This window comes from Astatotilapia calliptera, chromosome 8 (genome assembly GCF_964374335.1).
Source record: "Astatotilapia calliptera chromosome 8, fAstCal68.1, whole genome shotgun sequence".
In the NCBI taxonomy this organism is placed as follows: Eukaryota; Metazoa; Chordata; class Actinopteri; order Cichliformes; family Cichlidae; genus Astatotilapia; species Astatotilapia calliptera.
The window spans coordinates 2525721-2544303 of NC_137429.1; the positions used below are offsets into that span (position 1 = coordinate 2525721).

At 44.3% G+C, this 18583-nt stretch overlaps 1 protein-coding gene across 1 annotated transcript; it reads left to right on the top strand.

The window, feature by feature from the left end:
* The first annotated feature begins 74 nt into the window (after positions 1-74).
* abca5 (ATP-binding cassette, sub-family A (ABC1), member 5) lies at positions 75-17967 on the top strand. The gene is made up of 38 exons (XM_026177839.2): positions 75-211; positions 1283-1452; positions 2549-2735; positions 2830-3003; positions 4282-4379; positions 4507-4733; positions 4818-4959; positions 5095-5283; positions 5583-5730; positions 6426-6603; positions 6881-6939; positions 7147-7433; positions 8384-8503; positions 8590-8728; positions 9226-9316; positions 9461-9600; positions 10168-10287; positions 10392-10593; positions 10905-11071; positions 11543-11670; positions 11888-12025; positions 12108-12221; positions 12381-12551; positions 12635-12748; positions 12895-13032; positions 13167-13235; positions 13324-13415; positions 13634-13757; positions 13927-14044; positions 14138-14229; positions 14345-14520; positions 14688-14763; positions 15080-15174; positions 15340-15459; positions 15547-15699; positions 16811-16890; positions 16975-17030; positions 17122-17967. Exons 1-38 carry the CDS (start codon positions 199-201, stop codon positions 17260-17262), a joined length of 5046 nt encoding a protein of 1681 aa, XP_026033624.1. The 5' UTR covers positions 75-198; the 3' UTR covers positions 17263-17967.
* Positions 17968-18583: the final 616 nt, after the last annotated feature.

Consider the following 18583-nt stretch of genomic DNA (forward strand, 5'->3'; position numbering starts at 1 on the left):
TGATTGGCGCAGACTTGCGTCAGCATCACCGAGACCAAATCTGATTGGCCGACATCACATTTCGGGGCGTTGCATCTGACAGAAGGAAGTAGAGACGCAAGAAACCAGCTCGTTTAAGGGGGTGTTTACCTGATACTTACAAAATAAAATCTGTAATGTAATGCCGTTAAATCGCGAGCTGAGGAAGGATATGTCTTAATGTATTTCATACGTGAGTATGCTGTGCTTGTTTTTCTGGAGCGGACGTGTTTTTAGCCCGGCGTACACACGCTGGCAGCTGTAGCCTGTTAGCTCGATGCTGCTCCGTGTGCCTGTGTTGCCATTCAGCGCGTCAGATTAGAAAAATACACTCAATCAGCCGCGGTTAATTCTGTGAAGAGGCTAGCTCACTCAGCTGCCTACACCTGTCCTGTTTTCCGGTCCGGGTGAGGACGAAGCGGCGACGCTAATGTCTGTTGATTTTTTTCTTCTTCTTTAGCATATGGAAATATCAGCAGGTAGCAGGTTAGCGCCAGTTGTAGCTAACATCGGAGCGCTGTTGGCGAAAACAAGGAAAGCGGGTTTAATTTGCTTTATTAGAAACTTCTGACAGGTGTCATAGTACACCTGTATACACCGATACTGGGTCTCGGTTAGTTAACTAATATATAATACTATATATTACTGCAGCAAACTCTAAGCAGAGCGGAAAGTCCTTCAAATGAAAGTTTATTGTATGAATCAGTCAGGGAAAAAATAAATAATTTCCTATAACTATATATTTGTAACCACCAACATGATGCTCTTGTTGTCAGAAATCTTTTGTAAAAGACCCAGATAGGCAGCACTTCAGTCAGCAGTATTTGTGCAGACCAGTAACGTAACGAACACATAAACACCACGTCACTGGATTTTACATTCATAAAGAAAATCAAGAGTTAGATGGTAAAACATCCAAAATGTAAACAAAGTTTGGGAAACCTAAATCATCAGAATATGTTGCAGTTTGAACAGACATCCTTAAAGTAACTGCCTCCAGGTCACATACATGAATCCTCCCCCTGAGAATTTGTTAATATTTTTTGCAGCAGTTTGGAGTCAGAACGAGCTGAAAGTTTAATATTAATCCTTTCATCATCACAAAGCAAAGCAGCCTTTAAGATGCTAGAGGGAAATAAAGCATCAGTTAGTCTGCGGGATAACTGCAGACTTGCTGTATTGATTCACTGTCTTAAGTCCTCCTGCTCGAGTGCATAATGTCCGGGGCTTTTAATTTCTTCTCTGCCATCTATGTCCCTTGCAGCTGAGGCCAGGATTAGTGAGAGGACCTCTCGTCCGTACGTTATCCACATGAGGAATGCTGGGAGCATGCAGCCCATGTACAGAAGAGACGCTGGAGTCTGGAACCAAACGAGAAGTCTTCTCTACAAGAATCTGCTCATCAAATGGAGGACCAAGCAGCAGAGCCTGCAGGTGCAGAAACATTTTATTTAAATGTGGCTGCCATCACCAGTGTGTGAATGTGTGTGTGACTGGATATGTAAAGCGCTTTGGGGTCCTTAGGGACTAGTAAAGCGCTATATAAATACAGGCCATTTACCATAAATCCAATAAATAACTAATGTTTCCAGAGTTTCTGAAACATGCGATTTTTACCATAATCTAGCAGCCTGATGTCGAGGTGTGTTCTGGTTTCTGGGGAAGTCTCGGCTTGTGTCACTAAGTCATTGAAAAGGTCGTGTTTTTACGCCTGTGTGCTAAAAGTCGCTAAAAGTTGAAGCCGCTCCATTGCTTCTTTCTGCTTTCTATTTCTGCTTTGTTAGACCATGCATTTTTTATTCGGCTCTAAGTTGCGTCTATGCATTTTTTATGTGCCTGTGTATCAGCTTTTCTTTTGACTTGGAGCTCTCTGGGACCGCCTCCATCTTCAACAGCAGTCAGGGCCGCCCTAAGCTCCGCTGTGAATAATACAGCCTGTTTATTTCACTCACAGACCCGCCGTTACCCCAAAGACTGGATTTGTTCTACATTTTTAGAATCTAGTAATCTGTTGCAGTGTTTTTGTGAGAAGTGTAGTTGTTCAACAGGAAACTTGAGCTTTAGTTGGGAGAAGAAAATGTTGACACCATATTTAGTTTGAGTTTTGTACACAGATGATGCCAAATTACCTAGAACATGCTTCACACTACATAATCATCTCTCTTCTCTGGTACTGTCTACCACAAGCCTCAAACTCTTGACATGCCCCCCTCTGAGTTCAGCCTTACAGGTTGTTTATCAATAGGAATATAATTTTTTTCTTTTTTTATCTCGCGGTTTGGTTTTGCAGTTAGAGCCGCTGCGTGCATGCAGTCATCAGTGAAAGTAATGTCTTTTCTCACTAAAATGTACCTGTAAATTCATTTCCTGTCCCACAGAGCATGAATTTTCACCAACTTTGGGTTGTAATGCTTTGGACATACACAAGAAAACATATTTAAGAGACGATGCTATATCTGATCTGACCTGGGGGATATCAGGGTTTACTGAGCAAACTATTCACATTCCTTCTGTGTCCCTGTCTGTGCAGGAATTGATCCTCCCTCTGCTCCTGTTGGGGCTCCTGATACTCATCAGCACCCTGAATCCTCATGTTTACTATGGCGGCATCAGCACGACAGAGCTGGAGAGTGACAGCCACTTCTTCAAAGGCCTCGGCTACACACCAATCAGTAACATCACCACTTACATCATGGAAGAGGTGGCTCAGAATATGCGTAAGTCTGAAAACCATCTGCGGGGTTCTGTGTCCGTTAGGTTTGTGCAGAGGGTTCGAAAAGAGCAAACCGAGCATTTTTTCCCCTCCTTCAGTTATGCAGGATCGTCTGGAGATGTTCTCCAGTGAGGAGGATCTGGAGAACGCCAGCCTCTATGAGCCCTCCAGCTACGTTGGCGTCGTGTTCATGGACAGCTCGGCCACATCTTACAAACTCCGTTTCCCGCACAACCAGCTGCCTTTACCCAGTGACTACACAGAGTCTATTGGTAAAGCCTAATTATTGAAACTATTATACTTTCTCCCGCTTTATTTTTATGGATTGGCTCAACTTTATTTTAAATGGGTACAAAGTTTCTACACTTCCCTCACAGTGACAGATCAGAAGCTCATTTGTGTTGTAGACTTGCATACATCTTCAGATGTGCTGCTAACTGCCTTTGAAAGAGTCCTTTGGTGTAAAAAAAACCTCCATAATGAATCGTTTAAAGTACTCGTGCTGGTTTAAAAGAAACAGCAGTCAGTGGGGGCATTGCACATGATCTTGGTGGTAAAATCCTTAAATGAGTTATCATTGTAGCCCTGGCAGGGCGCAGCAATGCTCTGCTGTGATTGGTACTTATTCTTTTTTGCCCTGGTGAGTGCGTCTTGCTCTTTCTCCATCTGTAGGTGCCGCCCTTCTACTGCTGGAGTTTTCTTTTTTGTTTTTTTAAGGGTTAAAGGCTGCTTACTCCTGGGCGTTGGTGACTTATTATTTTGTTTAGTGGCCAACTTCTGGGTTTTCCTTTAGTTTTGCCTCCTTTAGCTCCTTTTTTTTTTTTTAAACCCACTTTTTGTTAATCTCCCTGCTTCACCTGGACACTTAGGGGAACGTAACATGGACTAATAATTTGTTATTATGAAGATGTTGAAGGGAAAATAAGCGGGAACTATCAACACTGGATCTGGCTGTAACCCAGAACTTCTGAAAGCGTTTCCTCTCCATTAATCAGACATTGAAGGGAGAGAAAAAGTCGATTTAAACCTTAAACATGCTTCAGCTTTCTGGATCCTGACTTGTAGCTCTTTTGGTATGAAGGAATATAAAAAGATGGAAGAACACATGGAGTGGAGGAAGAGATGAACAGAACTGTAAAAGAGATGATTCCCTCTTAGAGCTGATGTGTGACGTGCTGTGGTGTTGTTTTATATTTCATACAGAAATGATCAAATTTAAAACAGAAGTGTTGAAATCTTCAAACTTTTAGCCTGGACTTATATTGATTCTTACACATTTACTTTAGTTTTTTGGACTTAAAGTATATTTATTCTATTTTTACTATATTAGATTTTTAGATCATTTACTTTTGTTTAATCTTTCCTTGTATTATTTTATTGAAAAGCTAGTTTAAATGTTATTTTATTGCTGTGATGTTTCATCTTTCTAATCTACTCTATATTGATGGTCATTGTATATTATTTGTTATGATTTATATTGAATCACCTTTAACAAAGGTCCTTTACAAATACATTTTGATTGATTGCTGTCGTTGCTTCGTCTCCTGCAGCCAGCTGCTTGTCGAGCTCGGTAAACTGCAGGGCTGCAAATTACTGGTACTCCGGCTTCATTCACCTCCAGTCTCTGATCGACGCAGCCATTATTCAGGTGAGACAGGCTGAAGCTCAGCTGCTGTTGAATTTCGGACATTTGAACTGCATTTTTCACACATGGATTTTCTTTGACTACGTTACTGAAAAAAGTTTTAAACTCTTTTATCATCTTTTGTGCTCAGATGCAGACAAAACGTTCGGTGTTGAGCGAGCTCGAACTGAAGGCGGTGATGATGGGTCAGCCCGGCTCTGTGGAGGTTCAGAAGTTCCCCCACGCCCTCATCTCCATCTACCTGGTCCTGGCTTTCACGCCCTTCGTCACCTTCCTCATCGTCAACGTGGCGGCTGAGAAAGAGCATCGTCTCAAAGACACCATGACCATGATGGGGCTTTACGACACAGCCTTCTGGTGAGGAGAAACGGCTTCGGCCGCTGCACATTCGGACACTCGGACCAAAGAAACTCACGTTCATGTGTACGTGTGGTTTGACAGGTTATCATGGGGCCTCCTGTACGCTGCTCTGGTGACCACCATGTCCATCCTGATGGCCATCATCGCGACGTACACAGCGTTGTTTCCTAACAGCAACTTCCTTGTCATCTTTTTCCTCATATTCCTGTATGGAATATCATCAGTGAGTAGAGCTGGGATGGAGGGAAAGCAAAGAAATAAATGAATAACATATAGCTGTGGCTATTTGATTCCAGCCTTTGTGTTGTTAGTAGTGAACGTTCGTTCCTCTCATCCATATCCTGACTCTGTTCCACAGATCTTCTTCTCCTTCATGCTGACTCCGCTGTTTAAGAAGCCCAAGTTTGCCAGCACGGTGGGATCCATGCTGACGGTGGTGTTTGGCTGCTTGTCGCTCTTCACCGTCCTCGTGAAGGATTTCCCACAGCCGCTGGTGTGGCTTCTGTGCCTGCTGTCGCCCAGTGCCTTCTCCATCGGCATTGCACAGGTACAAACACGCTCTGGTCTCCTCTGGAGTACTTTTCTCCTTCTGGAATAAATTAAATAGCAGCTTGTTGCAGTCCTCTCTCACCTCAGTGTTGATCCTGTTTTTGTTAATTGAATTAATTTAGATCATTTTTCTATTAATTGCATCATAAGTGATATTAGGTTCTTTCTGCAGCTTGCTAGAAATGTCAATATAATCTCTGCAGTTTTCCAGCCTTCATTTTTCAGAAAGATGAAGCTTTGTGCAGTAGATGCCACCGAGGCTGATCTCAGTGCGTATTTGTCTAATATCTATTTTAGGTTGTTTACTTGGAGGCACAGGGAGACGGTGCTGTATTTTCTTCTCTGACTAACGGGCCTCATCCTTTGTACGTGCCGTTGCTGATGCTGGTTGTGGACTGCATCCTTTATCTTCTGCTGGCTACCTACCTGGACCAGGTGCTGCCTGGTAAGAGCAAAAATATTTGAACTCAGTGCGGTCAAACACTGGTTTTTGCCAGAACAAATCCAGCAGCTATTAATTTAGTAAAAGTGTGTTTTTTTGTAGTCACCTTTTTTATCTTTTACATAGTAGCAAAACAGCTGAAAATACACATCGTTTACCCTCTATTCCCCCATGTGTCATAAGGCCCTCCTGGAATTATTTTGGTTGTAAAATTAGCCAAAAATGTAAAATTTTCAGGAACCATTTGAATTTTCTCTTTAGTTCAGGATTGGGGAACTCCAGGCCTCGAGGGCCGGTGTCCTGCAGGTTTCGGACGTGTCCTTGGTCCAACACAGCTGATTTAAATGGTTAAAATGACCTCCTCAACATGTCTTGCGCTACAGATCAGTAGAAGCTTTTGGGCATTGAGGAAAAGAACAAGCTGAGATCCCACAGCAAGTTTGAAAAGCCCTCCAGCGGTGTGCTGTGCAGCGAGTGGGAAATAAACTGTCAGATGTTTCCCTTTTCACCCACTGAGTGTGTGCAGCACTGCTCTGCAGATCCATCTGTACTTCAATTAGCGTTACACCACATTGATCGTGCTGCTTTAATTGACTGCAGCATTAAATCGCCCCACTGCTGGTCGAAGCTGATTGGGTTAGCAGTTCTGTTTGTTTTGTGTTTTCATTTTGTTTTCATGATGATTTTCTGATACGCAGGTGAGTTTGGAATGCGGAGGTCCTTGGTTTACTTCCTGAAGCCGTCCTATTGGTCCAAACACAGAAAGCGCTATGTTGAGGTGAGCTCGGTGTACGACACTGAGCTGAACGGCGCTCCTGGTGGGGACGAGTCTATCGAGCCGGTTTCTCCCGAGTTCAGAGGGAAAGAAGCCATCCGGTAAAAGCCTGAACTTACCAATATTTCATTTTATTCTTATGTCAGGGCTCACAGAGTACCTTTACTAAAAGTATGGATTCAGAGGACTGAGAGATGGAGGCCCTGAGAGCTTCGGGTAGATCAGCGTTAGGCTCAGCTGTAGCATCAGCTGAGGAGAGCCTGGAGGTCCAGCCTGTAACCTGAGAGCTGCTCTTCAACTGACTCTGCTGCTGTGTTTACGCTTCTCTCCTTTCAGTTTCACTGTTTCTTCATTGCTCGCTCGTTTTGTTTCCAACAGCATCAATAACATCCGCAAAGTGTACAAAGAAAAGGACAACGTGGTGGAGGCTCTGAGGGGTGAGTGCTTTTCTATGATTATACATGTTGTTCAAGGTTACAGCATGAGTCATGTGAAGGTGCTGTATAATGTGGGCTAAAGATCCAACCGCAGTAATAAGCAGAAAGCCTGATTTACATGGTTAGATTAGATATTTTTCCACATTCCTACAATGGACTGAAATAACATCCCGTATCTCCTCCTGTTTCTTTACCTCTCCTTCTCAGGTTTGACCTTTGACATCTATGAGGGACAGATTACAGCTCTGCTGGGACACAGCGGGGCTGGAAAGTCCACCCTCATGAACATCCTGTGTGGGATCTGCCCGCCGACGAACGGCACGGCCACCATCTACGGCTCGCCTGTGGCAGAGATTGCCGACGCGTCCGAAATGAAGCAGCTGGTGGGAATCTGCCCTCAGTTCAACATCATCTTTGATGTGCTCACGGTGGAGGAGCACCTGAGGATATTTGCTGCCATCAAAGGGATCCCACGAGCAGACATCGACGCCGAGGTAAATGTGACAATCGAAATGTTCCCGCAGTGCAAAGTCTGAAACATTCTGACATTTATCAAAGTTAAAACATACATTTGAAACATGACATCAAACCTACCGGTGACAACCTTCGACACCAGGGTTGATCGACGTTAAAAGGTGATTTGTAGTTCTTATAAACCAAATGTGCTTAAACTCGACGGCAAGAAGAAACTTGAACAGTGGCTGCGAATCTTGAGAAGAAATCTCTTTTCATCTTTAGCTGATGAAACCTATCACCACAGAGCTAATAACCCACAGAAACCAGGAAACTATCAGCCAATCACGTTGCTGCACTGGCATATGCACAAACACACAGTAGTTTCATTTCCTATAATTTCAGGGTGTGTGGTAGCAAACGTCTTCTTATCATCCTAATCTGTGGTTTCCACAGCAAAGCTGTAGGTAGATTAGAAATGTTCTTTGCTAATCATCAGACTGACATTTGTTCAGTGCTCTGGGGGGTTAGACTGAAGACCCCGAGATTAATTAATGAAGCGCCGATGTAGTTGAAGTATAAGTTAGAAGTATGTATAAGAAAAAGCGCTCTTTGTGAACAAATTTGCCACATTTTGGTGATTCTATTCATACAGTTTAATATATCCAGTAAGTGATGATGCTTTAAATTAGATGGGAACATCAAATTTATTGTAAAGATGACTGCAGAGTTGTGAGACTTGCTTCTAGAAGGTCTTTAAATCCACTGTTTAAAAAGTAAAAATGACACACGGATGGGGTCTGCGTCTATTTTCCTTAAGATTTAGATTTCATAGAAAGTTGTGGAAGGTGGCTAAACTCCAGAGCATGTTGGTGTCATAGTTTTCATGTATGTGCATTAGTGCTTTCAGCAGGAGAATATGTGACATTCTTGAGGTTGTTTAAAAAGCTGTGCTTGTTGAGCCTTAGTGTGATGTTTCCTTCTCTGACAGGTCACAAAGGTGCTGAAGGACCTGGACCTGGAGAAGATCATGACGGCTCAGGCCAAGAATCTGAGCGGAGGCCAGAAGAGGAAACTGTCTGTGGGCATCGCCATCCTAGGAGATCCAAAGGTACCTGTGCGCAATCTTACTTCAATTTTTCGAATCCAGACACCAGTCCTTCTTGGATAACGTGAGTTTGTGGTTGTTTCTGTCAGATCCTGCTCTTAGACGAGCCCACGGCCGGCATGGACCCCTACTCCAGGCACCAGGTGTGGTCTCTGCTGAAGAGTCGCCGGGCCGGCAGAGTCACTGTACTCAGCACGCACTACATGGACGAGGCAGACATCCTTGCTGGTACGAATGCTCCTTGTTGTGTAAGATACACAAACCCACACTTTGGACTGGAAATATAGACCAGAAATTGTGCTTTATTCTTATCCTGGATGATGGTATCTCAGGATCTTCTAGCTTGATCAATATTTTAATCAGGAGCTGGTGTTGCAGAAAATTTTCCGCCTTTCTTGATGATGTTTAAAATAAAACCGTTTGACCGGATGAACAGTTTTCACTCCGGTTTGTTGTGTATGCATATTTTAAAGTATGCTGCTGACATATGCTCCAGCTTGGTGATGTTATTCATCATGAGGTCAGCGCTGAGTTGCCTTCCTTGCTGCAGGAGAATTTCAAGAGTGAGATTCAAGGTGCAGAGGCGAGCAGAAAACACCAGCACAGCTTTATGTAACCGAGCAGCAGCTCCAGTTTTATACTCGACCCATATGAGAACAAAGGTTTATCTCCACGCGAGTTGAAAACATGTCTGATTTATTTTTTTTGAATGTTTGTTTCTGCAGATCGCAAAGCTGTGATCTCTCAAGGTCAGCTGAAGTGTGTTGGCTCCTCTCTGTATCTCAAGATCAAGTGCGGTGTGGGCTATCATCTAAGGCAAGGACCCCTTCATTGACTCTTACAAGAACCCAAAAGGAATAATTAATTCGATTGTTTTTGTTATTGCTGAGTTTAGAACGTGTATTAACCACGGGCGTCTTTATCGAACTAGATTTAGATGTTTTTCTTCATCCTTTGCAGAATGTCTATCAGCGAGGCATGTGACGCAGAGAAGATCACGTCTTTGGTTAAGCAGCACGTTCCCAAAGCCAAGTTATCCCGACAGCACGAGGCGGAGCTGACCTTCACTCTGCCCTTCGAGAGCATGGACACGTTCCCAGGTTCGATTCACAGGAACGTCCGTCGGTCACATTTAAAAAAAATCATGACACGAGTCGACCATACAGAGGTTTCCTTTGTGCGTGTTTGTTTTTTGAGCATTAAATTGTACTGATTATATTTTTAGTTTACAGTCGGGTCACGTTTTTGCACATTTATCCTGACCTGATTCTCTGATAGCTGCCTGCTTTCTGTAGCAACACGCATGCAGCTGTGCACACACATGTACTCCTAAATGTGCCCATCAGCAGTTTTTGGTTTACCTGCCTTGCTTTGACATTGTGCATTGTATAAAAATGTTTTTAAAAATCATAACTCCGAAGCAATCGACTGCAAATAAAGCAATTTCTTGAACCTCTGAATCTGCACTGGGGCAGAGCAGAGTGATACTGGAGCAGTTGTTCCTGCTCAAAGGGGAAAGTTTACTTACTCCTGGCCTTCATGGTTTCTTTAATATCCTTTAAAAATATCCAGACAGTATTTTAAAAATAGAGTATGACTCAGTCATGATTCAGCTTTGACTGTGAGCCACGCAGCGCGCTGAGCGGTCCTGAATTCATCTTTCGTAGGCCTGTTCTCGGAGCTCGACTCTCAACCCAGACTGGGAATAGTCAACTATGGTGTTTCCATGACAACGCTGGAAGATGTTTTTCTACGTTTGGAGGCAGAGGCTGAAGTGGATCAGGCTGGTGAGTGTGTCGCCAAACTGAAGATTGCTGCTGATTTCAGTTTTTCGAATGGAAAAAGTCTGCAGGAGCTCTGGTGTTGAGTAAAAGTCGTTTCATGTCTTCAGACTACAGCGTGTTTAATCGAGAGCAGGCGGACGACGAGTGCGACACCGCCTCCCTGGACGACACGGACCAGAGGCTGCTCACGTTCTCCGACACAAAGTCGGACGTTGTGACGGGTCACGCCCTGTGGCGGCAGCAGTTCAGCACCGTGGCGTGGCTGCACATGCTCAACATGCGCCGGGAGAGGAAGGCCTTCATTTACACGTGAGTGTTCTCCTTATTTTACTTTATTAGCCAATTTCTTTATTTTGAAGATATCATGGGTAATCCGGGCTTCTTATTTATTACCTTAATACAATACATGTTGTTTGTTTTTGTTGTTTGTATGTTAATCTGTCATATGATGGACACACATGCTCCATCTGCTCCTGTAGCTTAGAGTTAAAGAACTGAATGACATCCATAGTTTTCTGCCTCTTTGTCCAGTCACAGAAATAGGGATGTGTTTTGAGGCTTTATTCCTCCCATTTATCGAGACTTTCCTGACTCTAACCTCCCCCTTCCTCCTCTTCCAGTCTGGCCTTGTTCCTGGTGTTTGTGGCTGCAGTCCTGGTTTTGTCGCTGGCCACAGGAAACATCCAGATTCACTCCTCAGACCGCCAATTTCTGCCAATTTACCTCCTGAGGAGGAACCAGGCGCCCCAGAGATACGCCACAAGCCTCCTGGTTCAGAACTCAACTGGTGAGTGTCACAGATACAAACACGGCAGCCTGACGGTTTCTGTGTAACTGAGTTAAAAGGCTTGTTTCACTTTCAGTGGGTTTTTTCCCTGAATAAGACTCGAGATCTCAGCTCTATCACAAAGCACAACATGATGTAAACACTGTGATGAAGCATCGCACTTCTGCACGAGTGTGAAATATCCCACTAACCATAATCATTACAATATGTCCCGTGGGTGTAATTTAACCGACCTCCTTGATGTTGATTTAAATTGTTTTTATTGACACGTATGAGCTTCTACATGATGCAGTTTTATAGTTGCAAGCTGATTAAGCTTCCTCTGAGGGGTGTCTGGGCTCATGCTGAGTGGCAACAAACTCAGATTATGTCGAAGGAGGTCTGCCCATCTCTGCTTGGACCGCTGCCCCTGTGACGCAGCAGAAAATGGTTGTATGGATGATTTTAGCCGTGCCTTTTTCGTACCTACAGGCTCTGATATTTCCGATTTCATCCACAACATCGAGTCTCAGGACATCAAAGTGGAAATGATGAAGCAGAGCGACTACATGGCGGCGGCTCCCCACAGCGCTGCCATCAACGTAACAAGATCCAGCAAGGTCACTTTAATATTGCATAGATTGAATTTAATTACTGATATCAGATTAGATGAAACTGGAGCACCTCCACCTACATTTAATGTGTCACGGTGCTCGTGTTGCAGCCAAAGTGCTCTTTGTTTGAGGGCTGCTGGCTCCTCTAACTGAGAGCTTTCTGTTTAGATGGAGTGCTGAGTTCATGATGCTGTTGACACTTTGTTTCATGTGTTGTTAACAGGGTTTCAGATACAGCGTTGCATTTAACAGCACGACTGTTCACTCCCTGCCCATGACCGTCAATATACTGAGCAATGCTCTCCTAAGAGGTCTGAATGGGACCGGGCAGATCCGAACGTGGACCAAACCCTTTGAATATGTGAGTGCCTTTGACAAATATAGAGTCAGATAACAGAGGTCGTTTCCAAGACACTAAACTTTCCCTTTGTGATGCCCATCAGCAAATCCCTGATGCTACATCCTACGCGCTGGTGTACATAGAGGCGATCATACTGGGAATGCTGGCAGCTGGAATGCCGGCATATTTTGCAATGGACCACACTCGAGACCGAGAGGTAACCAGTTAGTCACAGAGATAAAAACAGATTCATCTTTTCAACAAAAGATTTAGAGGGAAAAAGAAACGTTGTCTGGTACAGTGAGAACATCGGGCCACACAGTCACATTTCTCGTCACTTCTGTGTTTTATTTTGGGGGTTTTGTCCCCTTTGCAGATAAAGTGTCGCTCAACTCTGCGCATCTCTGGTCTCGTACCGTCAGCGTACTGGTGCGGTCAGGCAGCGGTGGACATCCCGTTCTATTACCTCATCCTGTCCTTCATGTCCATCATCCTTTTCTCCTTCCACACCGGAAACCTGCTCAACTCCAGCAACCTCTCTGCGGTGGTGCGTCCAGCTGCTTAAAGACTTTATTCCTCTGTAATACAACACATACGTGACTTCATCTCATGGCTTCTGCCCCGCCTTAGGTTCTCTGCACCGTTGGCTTCAGCCCAGCCATGATTCTCTTCACTTATGTGTCGTCTTTCGGCTTCGCCCGAGTCCAAAGCAACAGGGATTTTTTCTCTGTCATCTCCATGATGGTGAGACTCAAACATGTGATCCTGAACAAGCCTGCTGCTGCTGTTTTTTCTTCTTCTTCTTTCTTCTTCTTTTCTTTGTTCTTCACATGACAACAAAAATGCTTTAGATTGAAACCTTTATTAAAAATAAATTGCTTGTACCTCAGGTGTGCGTCGTGTCAGCCTCGGTGGTTCAGTTGTCCTTCGTAAACAACAATCCAGCTTTGACAAGAACCCTGCACAACGTCTTGTGTTTGTTCAACCCGCTGTACCCTCTCATGGGCTGTCTCAACTGCATCACCAAGGTAGGAGCTCAGGGCAACAGCTGCTTTCTCTGTCAAGCATACAGCTGTGTTTTTCAAATAAATACACGATCATATATCATTGGGGCTGAGGCCGTTATTGGAGTCATGTTTGAGAGCATTTCTCCATTTCTCAGGCCACCTTCCTCCCGACTGTCTACGAGGAGAACTTCCTGTGGAAGAACCTGCTCATTTCAGTTTTAGCTGTATGTATCATATTTCATAACGTGGGGGAAAAATGTGATAAACAAATGTCAGAACTGTATTTAACTGTAACTGTGTGTCTGTGCTCAGCCTTATCTCCAGTGCATCGTTCTGCTTTTCCTGCTTCGCTGGCTGGAGATCCATTCTGGAGGAAGGACGATGAAAAATGATCAGCTCTGCAGGTGATGATCGCTTTCATAACTCTGATTACAGGAACCTCTGGTTTATTTATACTGAGGTTTATTGTTTTGATAAAGGTAGAAAAGTTTGTGAGGCTTTTGGAGTTACCCAGATCCCTGAACAAAATGTGGTCGCAACCGTTTTACTGCAGTAAAAACATATAGGTTTTGATGCCTACATTAAATGCAGCAGACCTAATTTTCTTTTAAAATGTTCACAGGATCTCATCCCAGTCCAAGGCCAAGGTGGAGAGGAACCTAGAAGAAGGCCAGAATGAAGACGAAGATGTCCAGATGGAAAGGGCCAGAGTCAAAGAGGCCCTCAGCTGTCAGTCCTGTGAAGAGGTAAATGTTTACAATACATAAATTAAGAATGCTGTTGAAGTCCCTGGTCCCTGTTGAAGAGTCAAGGTGTAATAAAGATTAATTTAGCCAGGCATCTTTAGTGTTTTGTTTCTCGTCGGTGATCTGAAGGCATTTTGCTCCTTTTTCTGTCTTTTCTGTGTCTGTTTAGAAACCGGTCGTGGTTGTGAGTAACCTGAAGAAGCAGTACAAGGGCAGGAGAGAAGGATTTTCTCTAAGCAAGAAGAGGAAGCTGGCCACAAAGAACGTCTCTTTCTGTGTCCGTAAAGGTACGCTTAGTCTTGCTGCTTTTTCTTATGCTGCGTGGTTCCCAACCGGCCGACTTCACCCACAGTCTGAATCCTACCCTGCTGTTTCCTCAGGTGAAGTTCTTGGACTGTTGGGCCCCAACGGAGCAGGAAAGAGCACCATCATGCACATGTTGGCAGGTGACACTGACCCCACTGCAGGCCAGGTACAGTAGGATGATACTGAAGCATTCCTCGGTCTGTTTATTTAATCATTTCAGTCATGTTACTCATGTGTTTAAACCAAGAAAACACTCTGAATCTTTGCTCGTCTTGGTCCAGGTGCTGCTGGGAGACTACAGCACTGAGTTTCGCTCAGTGGACAATCCTCTGGAGCACGTGGGCTACTGTCCACAGGTGAACCCTCTGTGGCCTCGGGTCACTCTGCAGGAGCATCTGGAGATCTACGCCGCCATTAAAGGCCTGAAAGGAGAGGACGTGCCGGGGATCATCAAACGGTAAAGTCTCGGTCTCATCCTCAGTACCGGTTTCCCCCTGACGTTTGACCACAGTGATTTCTATTTTTAACAGTCAGACAGTCAAAGATGATGTAGATCTTTAAATCTTTTCGAGAGAGAGAGTGTAAAGCTAATAACGGTTGTTGTGTGTCTGCCGTTGCTGTCAGTGTGGTGAATGCTCTGGAGCTGAAGGACCACTTACACAAACAAGCCAAGACTCTGTCTGCAGGACTCAAGCGGAAGGTGAGGAGACCCTCGGCTTGCCTATTAGTCTGCTCGATTATAATGTTAATGCTGTGTTTATCCTGCCTGATAATAAAGTATTTATCAGAAACCTGTTGGCGTTAACAGCAAAATCGACGTTTTACTCCTAACGAGTCAGAATATTTTAGCTTTTTAAGTTTCATTTTATTTTTCGCGGCAGTGACGTTTAAACGTCTCACTTCAAATGTAAAAGCCTTAAATGTATGTTCTGTCATGAAACACATGAGGTACTTCGAATCTTTTCTGTTATAGTTTTACAGTATTTGTATGATATTATTGTGTTGTATGTCTGCAGTTGTGCTTTGCCTTGAGCATGATCGGGAATCCTCAGATCGTCTTACTGGATGAACCTTCCTCAGGGATGGATCCAAAGTCCAAACAGCGCATGTGGTGAGACGATGTTTTCCTTACAGAAGCATTTTTCTGCCTTTTTCTTGTTTCAAATGTGAAGCGCTGAAGTTCTCTCAAATAAATGTTTCTTTTCTTTCACTGCCAAATAATGTGTTTAATTTCATAAGCAATGCTACCGTTAAAAGAAGCGTTTCCTTCGTGTAGGAGGGCCATGCGAGCCGCTTTTAAGAACCGTCAGCGCGGAGCCATCCTGACCACTCACTACATGGAGGAAGCCGAGGCTGTGTGCGACCGCGTCGCCATCATGGTTTCTGGGCAGCTGAGGTTCGCTCCACAGTTGCTTTCTCGATAATTTCTCAAACTTCCGAGTCTCGGCATAATGCCTCTTAATGCTTGGTCTCTTTACTGCAGATGTATCGGTTCCATCCAACATTTAAAAGGAAAATATGGCCGCGGTTACAGTTTGGAGGTGAAACTTAGAGAAGAGCTGACGGGGCTCCAGCAGGTGGCGCTGTTGCATAAGGAGATCCTACGAATATTCCCTCACGCCGCTCGGCAGGAGAGGTGAGCCCTGACCTGTCTGTGTCTGTGTGCAGTTCAGGGATGTCAGACTCGTTTTACAGCCCATTTTGATCTTAAGTGAGTTGGATTGGTAAAAATCCTTTTTCTGTCACATTTAATCCTTGTGCAGTTTCAAGTGTGTCTCAGTGTTTCTGCATGATAAAGAAATGCTGCTGTAGTTAATGAAAGACATCTGTGTGGCCACAATAGAAAAGCATAAATATCTCCAGAGAAGAAAAAAGCTGCAACTTTTCAGTCATTTAACTCTTCATTACTTGAATGGATGGACTTTGGTGCAGTATGAATGAAAGTGGGAAAGGTGTTTATCAGTAGGACAAGCTGTAAAATTCTTTAAAAGGCAGTCCAAAATGTATATCCTCCTATTTTTGATCATAAAGCCAGCGAGCACCGATGGCGGTGAAGAGAGCGGTCACATAACTCCACAGCAGCTAGTCCAGCTGTGAAACCTTCAGTGTTTTCTTCCTGTAGATGGCTTCAGTTGATTAACACCTGTCTTTCTTCCACTTCAGCTACACAGTGATGGACACTTAATGAGTGCCAACAGCACACTGTAAAGGAAAGCAGTGAACCTTATAAAAATGAGAAAGCAAAAATCAAATCCAGAGTAAGAATTTTGTCCTGACTGAAAGACAGAATCGTGCTTGTGATTAAAATATGATTAATGGAACGACCCAGTTTCAGCTGTTCACAAAAACCGTGTCAAACGTTAGAATGAACCGTGGAAGTCGAGCTTTAAGAAGTTAAACACTTCGTAAAGTAAAATAAAATTAACTTTTCCCTTAAAATAACAGTTGGGAGTAGATATCCTGTGCTCAACGTGTGGGTGTTCGAGGTTGTTTTTGGGGTAGAAGTAAATAAAAAGCTTAAATAAAAATGTTAAAAATCAATAAATGAGGCAAAACATGAGCTTTTATATGTATTTTTGTAGCTTATTATACCACTGATTAGATTCAGAGTCAAAACTAAAAGTCAACTAAGAGCGAAAAAAGAGAGGAGGAAGCATTATGGAAAATAGAGCTGTGGAAACACAGACGCGTGCTACTGCTCTGTGTGTCCCAGTTTAATTCTGTATGTATGTGTGCTGTTTTTCCAGCTTTGCTACGCTGATGGTTTACAAGATCCCCATGGAGGACGTCCAATCGCTGGCCAAGTCTTTCTCCCAGTTAGAGAGCGGTGAGTGAGTGCTGACCCGTCGTTTCTCCTCCACAGCTCTGCTCTCTCTCCCGTGTACTTAATCTTCTTTCCTTGTGTCGTCAGCCAAGCAAACCTTCAACTTTGAAGAGTACAACTTCTCCCAGTCCACCTTAGAGCAGGTAGGCTTACATGTCAGGCGGTCAGTTTGTACTTCCACTGGACCTCTGGATTCTTCACTCCAAGCTTTCCTTGTTTCCTTTTGTCCTGCAGGTGTTTATGGAGTTTGCCAAGGAGCAGGAGAACGAGGAGGACGAGGTGGGCTCCCTCAGCACAACTTTCCAGTGGCAGCGGCTGCGCCAGGACGGCTCCGTCTCGGTCAACCACACAGACAGCATCGTGCACCAGCTCTGAACTCCACCCGAGAGGGAGCTGCCCGGTAACTGACCAGAAACCCGAAACTGCCAGGCTTCAGCGCCTGAGGGCTCACGCCAGCACTGCCCCACAAACTGCACGCCCACCGCCTTTAAAATGATCGTCAGACCTGTGTGGGTGGAGGGGGCGGGCCTTGCATACACTGGGATTGACTGTGTGTTTGGGCTGTTGTGGCCTCTTCCTGTGGGAGCGCATGTGTGTGTTGCTGTCGTCCATCGGTGCTTTCTGATTCGCACTGACCGAGGGGCCTGCAGTCTTTCTCAGCACGCTGATGCCACACTTACTCCTCTTTCTAATGTTTTTTATCTTCACAGGGAGTCCGTTAAATGACAAAAAAAAAATTATATATATATATATAAGCTTTGTGATCCTTTCCGTCCGTCCTCCTGAGCAGGAGTGTTACTGTAAATGTGTTTTCTCGTCTCTTTGGGTGTGTTTTTTTTTTTTTTTTTTTTTGTTTACTACCGTCCATAATCGTAATGGTACCAAAGCAGCACATCTCTGAACCACACCTCCTCACGTATTGGCACTGACGAGTATCTTTGGTTTATTAGTGTTGGTAGCACGTGCAGAAATCGCTCTGTCGTTGATGTGAGCCTGTGAAGTGAACGCCTATCTACTAACATGCCTAAAGAGACATGGTACAGCTCTTTAAACCTTTAAAAAAACCAACAAAAAAATAAACTAACACCGTGTTTGCTTTTTATTCTTCTGAGGCTGAAGAAAAAAGTCCCTTCCCCTCATCTTACAGCAGCATCCTCATCTTAACGCCCCGACCTTGGTTCTCCATAGTGTTTCAGCATGCACGCTCACAAAGAGGAGGCTGGTTATTTTCAGAAGTGGTAGCTGGATTCTTTGGGGCGAGCGATGAGCGTCGCCCGGCAGCAGGATGCAGGAATATAGTGTAGAATATGCACACCAGTACATGTAGCACTCCGCCCTCATCTCATGGCACTAGAGAGACGAACGACCTCCGAGGTGGCGCTAGACGTTGGATCCAGGCGGGGCTCGTTTAGGCGTTCTTTTCGTAACAGATGTTGAATGTACGCTTGGCCTCCGGTGAGAGGAGGGTTCGTAACTCAGTGACCACTCCGTGGAGCTCCTGACAGCACTCGTGTTTCACGTTGGTGCCACTTTGGATCATGCAGCTGTGTTTTGTTAACTCTGTCTAGCTTATTTGATGTGTGTATATTGTGCTGTTTATAGTGTTTGTGCGTGTATTCTAGCACAGGGGTGTCAAACTCATTTTAGATTCTGGGTCCAGTTTTTCTTGATGCTGTTCCTTACAAACGTGTAAAGA